The sequence below is a fragment of the Syzygium oleosum genome, unplaced genomic scaffold, assembly GCF_021117445.2.
Source record: "Syzygium oleosum isolate NSW1041296 unplaced genomic scaffold, Sole_v2.1 Sole_v2.04, whole genome shotgun sequence".
NCBI lineage: Eukaryota > Viridiplantae > Streptophyta > Magnoliopsida > Myrtales > Myrtaceae > Syzygium > Syzygium oleosum.
The window spans coordinates 909,025-920,089 of record NW_026607488.1 but is presented as its reverse complement, the minus strand read 5'-3'; the positions used below and the strand labels follow the sequence as shown (position 1 = coordinate 920,089).

At 41.8% G+C, this 11,065-nt stretch overlaps 1 protein-coding gene across 1 annotated transcript; it reads left to right on the top strand.

Annotated features, from left to right (window-relative positions):
• The first annotated feature begins 2,332 nt into the window (after positions 1-2,332).
• LOC115684534 (diacylglycerol O-acyltransferase 1A) lies at positions 2,333-10,755 on the top strand. The gene is made up of 16 exons (XM_030609278.2): positions 2,333-3,093; positions 3,862-3,942; positions 4,126-4,199; positions 4,300-4,375; positions 5,104-5,171; positions 5,691-5,814; positions 6,066-6,164; positions 6,889-6,990; positions 7,068-7,204; positions 7,453-7,534; positions 7,649-7,669; positions 8,405-8,467; positions 9,719-9,766; positions 10,073-10,135; positions 10,356-10,409; positions 10,500-10,755. Exons 1-16 carry the CDS (start codon positions 2,638-2,640, stop codon positions 10,602-10,604), a joined length of 1,653 nt encoding a protein of 550 aa, XP_030465138.2. The 5' UTR covers positions 2,333-2,637; the 3' UTR covers positions 10,605-10,755.
• Positions 10,756-11,065: the final 310 nt, after the last annotated feature.

Sequence of the window (11,065 nt, the reverse complement as noted above, 5' to 3'; positions counted from 1 at the left end):
CGGGGGTGAGGGAAAGAGCTTTGGAACCTCCCCAATCATCCGGAACAAGACCAGGAATGGGAGAGCAGATGACCCATGTTCACACCTTGAAATTTAGGGGTGAGCAACTTGGGCCGCCCAAACCGGGACCGAACCGGACCGACTATTTAATATATATATATATTTTTTATTTTTTTCTTTAAAAAAATTAATAAAATGTGAACTAAACTCTAAATGAACTTTATTATCATAAATTCATTGATAAAAATTAGTAAAATGTGAATTAAACCCTAAGTGAACTTCATTGACATAAATTCATTAACAAAAATTAGTAAAATGTAACCAAACCTTAAGTGTTTAACCAAAAAAAAAAAAAAAACTAAACTCTAAGTGATCGGTTCCCGGTCTTAGAACCAACCGGTTCGGTCCGCGGTTCCCAAAATTGAGAACCGGTTCTCTCGGTCCGGATCCCGGTTCCACCTTGAAACCAGACCGAACCGGAAACCGATCACCCCTATTAAAATTTGACCTCTAACACTTATTTTGTGTTTCATACGGCAATGCAGCGATCAATGGGAGCAACGTGATTCCCTTATCTTCTTTTCCTTCGTTTGTTTATTGGTTTCCAAACCTATGAAGGGTTCACGCGCGGAAAAGTTATGAAAAAGTCCTTTAACTTATTACATTAATACCAATTCAGTCCTAAACATTTCAATTGGATCAATTTAGTCATGAACCTTTTTTACATTGGTACCAATTTAGTTCATCCGCCTAATTTAGGCTGGAAATTACTGATGCGGATGCTGGCCATCCTACGTGGCACGACTGGCGCTGACGTAGATAAATTTTTTATATTTTTAATATTTTATTAAAAAAAAATTTATACTTTGTGCCGGCGAGGGCGCTAGGCCCTTGTCCAAATCTAGGTGAGGATCGACACCCTCGCTTGCTGGCCGACAAGGTCTGTAACGCCCTTGCTTGGATCTAAGCGGGGGCTCGACACCCTCGACTGGTCTGGGCGAGGGAGGGGCAGAGGCCCTCGCCCAGCCCTCGCTCGTGGCTGGCATGGTCATTGGCCGACCCTCGCCTACCCACAACTGGGAAAAAAAAAAGAAATGAAAGAAAAGAAAAAAAGAAACAAAAAAAGTAATAAAAAATTAGAAAATTGTCCATGTAGGATGGCCGACATCCACACAGCTATTTCCAGCCTAAATTGGATAGATGATATAAATTGGCTCAAATGTGAAAAGGTGTAGGATTAAATTGATCAAATTGAAAGGTTTAGGACTGAATTGATACCAATATAATAGATTTACGACATTTTCGATACTTTTCCGCGTCCACGTTAAGTTCTCGTTGAGTACGACCACGAGAAGAGCGGTTACTTAGGCGTGTCGGGATCTTTCGGGTTGAATGGGGGGGGCGTACCTCTACCTCCTAAGGAAATACAAAATGGGGCAACTTGCGTCTAAAGTCAAAGGGTTCGAGTCGCTCTCCAAGGACTTGATCGGTTGTTTTCAAACTTCTCTTTTTAAAGTATACCGACGTTACTCGTTCGAGGTACGTCACACGCTTCATCGGTTCGCTTTCGAACGATTCCGTCATCCTTGGAAGGCAGGTTCTCCTCCCCGTCGTCGGGAAGCGCGCGAAAGCGATGCATCACTCGACGGGTAAAGAAGCCCGATTCCGTCGTGTAAGAGTTAAAAAAAGAAAGAAACGGCCCGAAACACGACAACTACTGCTACTTCATTCGATAGGTAAAATGTAATGAATGACGAATCGGTAGATCCGGGGGGGTAAATAGACGAATTCGGTTTCCAACATTTTGTTGCTAGCATCGAACTGTTCGAAAACTTTTGTGTTCTTACGTACATAAAGTCAATCACAGCGGTCCAATTTCACTCCCGAGATGTCATTGCATGCAACGGACATGCACCCAACCCCACGCTCAACTCACTCGTTCTCGTACATCATTAAATGGTTCGGATCGGATTCATCGTGTATATACTCGAGCCGACACACTTTCTGCGACACAATGACCGCACCCGCGCAATCTTTTTCGTATCACAACGCCTCACACTCGATCGGCATAAGAAGGAAACATTACATTCATAACGATCATCTGTATCGTTCGAAACAATTAGTCAGTAAAAAATGTTCGGGGCGCCCGTCCAGTAATTCCCCCTCCCCCGGTCGGACCGGAGTTGGATCTTGGCGTGTGCGACGATGGATACAAAACAAGCCCACAAGCATTGACGAACCAGGCAGGTCCGGAAGAACCTTCCTCGCTCTCGCTCTCTCTCTCTCTCTCTAAAACCTCACCTCTTTCCCTCATCACCACCGTCACCATCGCCATCGCCACCGCCACCACCTTCGTTTGGTGTTTACCTCCTCCTCCTGCTCTCTCTCTCTCTTCCTTCCTTCCTTCCTTCCTTCCAAATTGGCAAGACCCGCCGCCTCCCTTCCCCCACACGTTCTTCCCCACTTCGCATGAGCTCTCCATCTCTCTCCCTCCCTCCCTCTCCCTCCCTCCCTCCCTCCACCGCACACCGCACAACACAACAACACACAGCCAAGCAAGCGCACCGCCATACCTCTCGGAAGTCTCCACGGGTAAATCTCGCGCCTTGTGCTGCTGCGTAGCCGCGCTGTCCTTCAATGGCCATCGTGGACGCCCGCGAGAGCGTCGGCACTGTCCAGACCATCGCCCCCGCCGCCCCCGCCCCCAGCGCCGACGCCGATCCCGGCCTCTCCCTCCGCAGGAGGCGCTGCGGCGCCGGCGGCGGAGCGGCCTCCGGTGCCGGATCGGAGGCGGGCGCGCCCGACGACGCCGCCGCTGAGGACGTGGCCGGGGATTCGCGGCGCGGCGGCGGCGACGACTCCGCGGCCAAATCGGCTTGCTACGACGGCAGGGATCGCGGCGCGGGCGGTGCCGACGGGCCGGCGGAGTCGTCGAATTCCGCGAGCAACGGGAAGGATTCGGACGTGAAGGCCCTGGGAGGGGACGGCCGGGGGCGGGATTCGGTGGCGGCGAGGTTCGCGTGTCGGCCCTCGGCTCCGGCTCACCGGACAGTGAAGGAGAGTCCTCTCAGCTCCGATAATATATTCAAGCAGGTGAGCTTTGCTCGTGCTCTAGCAAATTCACTTGGATTGGGTTTGACTGCGCAGATATGCTTTTGCTTTTACGTCGTGAATGAATGCCCGTGCAGGAGCGTCGGAAGTGGCTTTGCGCATGAATTTAGTTTACGTGTAGGATTCATCTGCTCTCTGTAACTCTAATTTTTAGGTTGAGTTTTGCTGCTATGGAAGTCTGAGTTATTGCTAGATCGGTATGATTCGAAGTTCTTCGTTATTGCTCGGAGAGATTCTGCTTGATCAGAACTATTTGCAAGTATCGTTCTTTTGGTGTCTCATATCGACACTTGCTTGCTATCAGTTCTTTAGAGTGCGAGATGGGCCATTTCTTCCACGAGCTGTAATTTGCAATGCTGCACCGTTCGGTGATTCTTTGTTTAAATTTTTTTTTTTTTTTGGTCGAGGAAATTGTTTCATTCAGCTTCGCCGTGTTCCCGCTTTCCGCGATTCAGGGGGAGATCCCTGATTGCAGTTGACTAATAAATCAGCTCATATGCAAATATTTTCATTTCCAGTTGGGTCTGGAGACTCGGCGCTGTAATTTACCTGCTAGATTGCATAAGCGCGATTTTCTTTTCAACGAGTAATGGTTTCTATATCAATTGTCCAGTCATAAATATAGAAACTATTCGAGATTTTAAATCCACATGCTCATGATGCGTCACGCTGTCAGCAGAGCTTTTAGCTATATGTATAGCCCGAAATTAGAATGTGCACGACTGATCTCCACTACATGTTTTATGACAGAGCCATGCAGGTCTCTTCAACCTCTGTATAGTAGTGCTTGTTGCGGTTAACAGCAGACTTATCATCGAGAACCTAATGAAGGTTCGACTCGTGCAATCGATTGAATCCGTTTGTCTTTTAGCTGTTGCATTCTGTTAAAAAAATGCAGATGCATACTTGTTCGGTTCTTTTAGCTCGTGCTGAGTTTATACCTTTTCTTTTGATCCTCAAGTTTTTCTATCGGGTCCAGAATTTTGGATCGTTACCTTTTAATGTCTCTTGCAGTATGGATGGTTAATTAAATCGGGTTTCTGGTTTAGTTCAAGATCCTTACGAGATTGGCCGCTTCTCATGTGTTGGTAATATATGCTGGCTGCCTCAATTTTTCTACTAAAGTTTAAATGACTTGACCTTGATTTTCATATGTACTGATAATCACCTAATTCTGCTCTTCTACAGTCTTACTCTACCGATTTTCCCCCTTTCTGCTTTTACCGTGGAAAAGTTGGCACAACATAAGTATCTTCCAGAGCCAGTAAGTTGATGGCACCGTTTGGAAAATATTCTGCTTGTCTGATCAAGTTGCTATGCTGCTTTAAGGAAAAAAAAAAAACTAGCTAGGATACAGATTGGAAGCAACTTAAAACCAACATGTTGAAACTTCTGGAATGGACACAAATCTCCAGCAGATAAATTCTCTCCTTTCTTGATGTGAACATATAGTTCCAAAACTACGGGCTTGTATTTTCCAGTAAATAGCGTCTCATTCATCACTCAGCAGACATTACTTTTGTTCAGCATAAGAGTAGGGACTTCAAAAAGGCATAAGTTATTCTTGAGTCATGCAAAATCTAGAATTTATATGCTGAAGAAGTGGAAATGCTAGGCTGCGGTGCCCCTTGTCCATTAATAGATCTGACTTCTTTGTCATTGTACTTGCATTCAAAGCAGTCCTATAAAGTATTGGCAATTATATCAAGGGGCCACTTGCGGCAGTGCCGATTCTTACGGCTATGGTCACTTTAGCCTGTTGGTTACTAAGCTTTTGTTTCCACCTGTCCATTCTTAGATCGATTTTTAAGTTGAAACCATATTCATAGAGGTTCGCATGTTGGATATATATTGGGAGATTAGCTTTATTAGCCAGTATTTATCCTTCTGATGCTTGGCACAACAGTACTTCAGGTTGCTTCTGGGGGCTGAATCCTGGAAAGCAATCTATGGGACACTTGTCTCATCTTTGACTCTAGCTTATTCTTGCAGGTTATCGTCTCTCTCCACATTATTATAACAACAGGCTCCCTTCTTTATCCAGTTCTTGTGATCCTCAGGTTGGTTTTACATCCATATTAACTTCCTCCTAGCATGCTCTTGTCTGCAAGTAGGTAGTATGGACATTGAGCTAGGTTTCTTAATATTTCTTTTTACTGGATTTTTCAGAAACCATGTTCCAAATTGATAACAATTTTCAGTGGATAGCAGGAACCCCTCTCTCTTTTGTTATTGTTATTTTTTAAATTTTGTTAATGCAGCTGAAACTAAGCAAAACACCTTTACAGATTGATGCTTCCTATAAATATATTTGGACATGTCTAATGTCTTGTATCTCTTTTGACATCTCTAAGGACGTCAAAAACTTTCAAGTGATTTAATCAGGACTCAAGAAGTCATTTTTATTTTCTACTAGAAAAGGTTGTTGGTAGGAGTGTCTCAGTGCTTCAACAATCAAGTGCTTGTATTAGCATCATTTCATCAAGATAACATCGGGATAGATCAACAACTTAGCAGCATATATTCAGGTCTAGTATAATAGGAGGAGCCTGATGTTATGCTGACTTTACTTTGTGCAGATGTGATTCCGCTGTTCTATCGGGTGTCACACTGATGCTTTTTGCCTGCATTGTGTGGCTAAAATTGGTATCATATGCTCACACAAACTATGACATGCGGTCTCTTGCCAAGTCGGTTGAGAAGGTGACAGTTTATTATTATATGGAGTTGCTACTACTTTCTGTAAAACAGATCGATGCGAATAAACTTGACCTATATATGATAGAAACTTGCACGTACAAAATCTACTACCATGTTCAGAAGCTGCTTTATAATATTGTGTCAGCTTTCACTCTTATCTCTGTGGCGCTCTCCTTGTTTTGTTATTATGTCAATCTGTTGATTGACGAGTGCATCTTTCACGAAAGCCTTGATGATGCTTTTTTTAATGTCAGGGTGATGTTGTTCCTAATTCTTTGAATTTGGAGTATCCGTACAATGTTAGCTTAAAGAATTTGGTGTACTTCATGGTTGCTCCTACATTGTGCTACCAGGTAATTGAACTTTTGAGTATTTGTTCTCTCTCTGTAGAGCATTATATTGTCATGAATTGCTTGTCTAGAATGTGAGACAACTACAGATTGGCTAACTGATGCATACGGTGGGTTTGCCCTATTTGAATAACTCTATGGTTTCTCAATTGAGTCCGAGAAGTAATTTTTGGGTGGAAAGATTAGTGAGCGCTGAGTGGTCCCTGGCTGGTTCTCAATCCTTCCCTTATAGGTGAGGTGCTTCAGCAGGCCCTCTGTTCTGCTCCTGGGACCTATCTTAACTCTTAGGCCTGTCTGCATGGCGTCAAGTATTTTTGAGTTTCTAGATGCCATAGCCCTGCACTTCTTAAGAGCGAAATATGGCCGTTAGCATGGTTTCTCATTAATTTTCACACCAGATAACATTTTCTTGTCTTTCATTCTGGTAAGGTTTAGCTGTCTAATATGGTTGGTGTTTGGCTTTTCCATTGCAGAAGTGTACATATTACTGCTCACTGTAATTAATTGGTCTAGCCCAAATATTTCATTATTAGTTCAAGTGCATTTAACTTTGTATCGGGATTGTCTCGCCACTTTTTTTTTTGTCATGCTATTTGGTTGTCTTTAAGAGCTCTTGTTTTAGTCATGTTGTGTTCTCTCCTTTAGTGGTACAAATACATAGGTAGAACTCTTACTTAAATTATGAGGTTTGGAAGCACTCTACTTATGATGATGCACCTCTATGCAGCTCAGCTATCCTCGCACTTCATGTGTTCGAAAGGCTTGGGTGGCTCGCCAACTTGTCAAGTTAGTAATATTCACAGGAGTCATGGGGTTTATCATTGAACAGGTGAGCACCTTCATCATTTGATGAGTATTCCATATATATTTGCAGATCTGACGTGTTTTTGGTGGTAACTTTTGCAGTATATTAATCCTATAGTCCAGAACTCACAACACCCTTTGAAAGGAAACCTTTTATATGCCATTGAGAGAGTTTTGAAGCTTTCAGTTCCGAATCTATATGTGTGGCTCTGCATGTTCTACTGTTTCTTCCACCTCTGGTATTATCTTCTTTCCTCAAAGATGATTTTCCGTTTCCACGATCCATCCATAAGTTAGAAGTAAAAGTTTGTCTCCAAATCGTTTGAAAAATGTGAAGCTTGTGTCTCATGAGGATGGATGAATTCTTTGTACATGCTGGCAAAAGAAAAGGCACTCTTGATACACGATGGTTTAGAATTTTCTTGTTTCTTTGATTATTTTTACTAAAGGATTTCAAGACATAAGACATATCTAAGGGTTTCTCCAGGTTAAATATACTTGCAGAACTTCTTCGTTTTGGTGACCGTGAATTCTATAAAGACTGGTGGAATGCAAAAACAGTGGAGGAGGTAATGTCACATTTCTATATTTAGGTTTCTTGGGTTTTTATTGGTGCCTTTGCTGATTTCAATTATTTGTTATTTGTGGTCCTTCCATGCTCTTGAACTCGGGGATATTATCAGTACTGGAGACTGTGGAATATGGTATGTTCCTCTGCTTGTATTTGTCTCGTGTAACATGTTTTTAACTCTAATAATGCCTTGGCTGGTTCGTATATCTTTCTTGAAATATAAAACCGTTAATGTGTCATCACCGCCTGCAATAATATTACTGCGGCATGGTTTTAGTTCAATGAGGCCTTCGCTTGGATTTCTTACAAAATATTATCATCTCATGCAAAACTGCCCATGAGTTTTATAGGGGGAAAAGAAACTTCCCATTACTTGAGAAACCTTTATCTGTTAACTGAACTGAAGAAGTTCTGGTTTCAATGTGATGGTGCACAAATCTTCTAGTTGTCCCATCTCAAAATGAGATAGCAGAATAGTGTGTTTGGCATCTTTAAACTTGTGGTCAAGTAGTGACTAATACAAGGTGGTAAAATATGCAAGAAAAGAGGAAAGAAGCCCACTGTCAATGTGTATATGATTTTTCTAGACTTCCGTATCATGGAACAAGATTTGGCTTCAGGTCATCTGCTATAAAAAGTATAATCCTCATCATTTTCAGCCAATACCTTTTTGTGCAAATTTATTTTTTTTCCCTTTTCTGTTTCTGAAACTTTGTTGCTCTAGATTGCAAAATTATGCTCATCCAAAAGAAGGGAAGAAGATGCTGCTCACATGTTCATTCATTGCACAATAGAGCCTTTTCATATAATTTCGTTATGAACTTGATGTATGAAGGTTGTTAGTTATTGAATTTCTCATTTGTTGCAGCCCGTTCACAAATGGATGGTTCGCCACATATATTTTCCTTGCTTGAGAAATGGGATACCAAAGGTAGTTGATCCCTTTATTCGCTTTAGAATGTTTGCTTCGTTTATTACTTCAGTGTTGTGTCCAGACGGTACCTAGTGATCCTAGTGGAGTAGGTTGACCTTCAATACATAACACATAGGTTTGACCTTTTGCTGCATACTAGAATAAAAAAATGAAGCATATGAAGCTCAATTAATTTGGGATATAAGACAAAAATGAATTATTCTTTGGGAAAATGACACAAACAGTCCCTGAACTTTGAGTCGATGTGCAATTTGGTCCCTGGTAGTCCATGAACTTTAACCCAATGTTCAATGTGGTCCCTAAACTTTTAATTTGTTCAATGTGGTCCCTGAACTTTATAAAAATGTTCAATGTAGTCTTTCCATAATTAAGTTCAGGGACTATATTGTACATTTTCATATAGTTCATGGACTAAATTGAACACGTACCAAAAGTTCAGGGACCACATTGAACAAATTAAAAGTTCATGGACTACATTGAACATTAAGCTAAAGTTCAGGGACTACATTGAACAAATTAAAAGTTCAGGGACCAAATTGCACATTGAGCCAAAGTTTGAGGACTGCTTACGTCATTATCCCTTATTCTTTCTTTACCTTAGTACTTCTAAAATATCTGTTATATATTAGTCTCTGCAACAATGACCTTCAACAGGCTTTTATGTAGAAATAATAATCTTAAATGCCCGCTCTAGTGCATGTTTGATCCCCTCAGGGATTCCAATTTCCAAGATTCAATTAAATTTTCTCTGCATCACGTTATTCAGGAATTGTCTGCAAAATTATTTCTCTTATATGTCAAGATTCCTTATATGAATGATACTCTCTGTTCAGGGATCACTCTCCTAATTAGGTGTTCTTCTATGGCCAAAAAAAAAAATAGGCTTTCTTCACATTCTCAATATGAATGCTACAATGAACTCATAAGACAGTGAAAACGGAACCCATCTGGTGGCCAATCTATCCTGTTGGTCTTTGTTTGTCCGAATTTAATGAGTATATGCAATATAGGCTCTTATCAACTTAGTTTCTCTCGATAAGCAATTTGTCTGTCAAAAATGCTTTACAGCCATAAGTGGTTGATCATACGCATATGGCAGTATGTTCACGTATTTCCCGCCTCATCTTTCCTTTCAATTGGTTGGGTTGGAATTCTTCTGCTGCTTTGATTTCAGGGTCTCTGAAAAACATTGCAATTTCTTGACCAGACTCTAATCTCTTTTTGTTGTTTGGTTCTCTTCAATTTCAGGGAGTTGCTGTTCTGATTGCCTTTTTAGTGTCTGCCATCTTCCATGAGGTAGGTCTTTTGGGATCAGAGTGTTTATTATCTCATTTGTTAGCTATTTCACTATATAGTGTATCTGGTTTTTCTATTTATTTAGAATACTTCATGGATAAAAGGCTCTTACAACCTAAGCGAGAAATAATGTGTTTCTATTCTCTTTTGATTTTGGGTTTTGAGATTTACACAAATGTAACGTCATAGTTCGGTGGCAATTTTCCCCAACCTAAGTCTGTTGCTGGGTGATAATTCGTGACTAGAATATTCTCATAACATGAGCAAGAAATACTGAATTTCTATTTTTTATTCTGATTCGAGCAGTTGTGCATCGCGGTCCCTTGCCACATATTCAAGTTTTGGGCATTTATTGGCATTATGTTCCAGGTAAGATATGCTTTAGAGCTTGACCCAACCTCATTCTATTTCTGCATGCCCCTATCGAACACATGCTTTAGAGAACTGAAATTCGCACATCGCAGCGTCTCTTTCACATAGGGATGGATGGATTTCGGATAGTCATCTATCTAAGAGCACTTTTGAGCTTAGTAGCAGTCGATAAAGGAAATATTATACTTGATTGTACCGATCATGTTCTTTTGCACAGGTTCCTCTGGTGCTGATCACCAATTACCTTCAAAATAAGTTCAACAACTCGATGGTACGGCATCGTTTTCCTTTCTTATGTCGACTTTTTTGCCCCACCTCTCGTCTTGTGTCCTGAATGCGTGTTCCCAAATTCATATTTCAGGTGGGCAATATGGTCTTCTGGTTCATATTCTGTATTCTCGGCCAACCGATGTGCTTGCTCTTGTATTACCACGACTTGATAAACCGGAAAGGGAAAATCGATTGAACTTCACCAACTCCTCTCGCCGGATAACGGAGCTGGCCAGTCCCAGGCTCCAATTTCGGGCTCCCCGTTGTATCTTTCACTCGTACATATTCGTCACAAATTTCGGGTGACTTTGTAATGAAAGGAGGGGAGCAAAGGCAGTTTTTAAGCATGATGTCTTGGTAGCGTAGAGATGACTAGTGCCACAGTCAGAAGTAACAAGCTGACTTTCGTATTCACGAATAATCTGAGATTCGGCGCCGATTCATTATCACATCATCTCGTCTCGGTTATGGCGTTTCATCTGTGTTCAGCATTGTAATGTTCTAGCTGAGATTTTTGCCGGCTTCTCGATTTACCCTACTTTCAAGATTCGGACGTTCGGGAGAACCGAGCAAGACGGTTCAAAACTGGCCCCATGCCTACAGGTCCAATCTGTCTCCCGTATCGTCTTTTCACTCGGGTTTTTTCTACGCGCAATC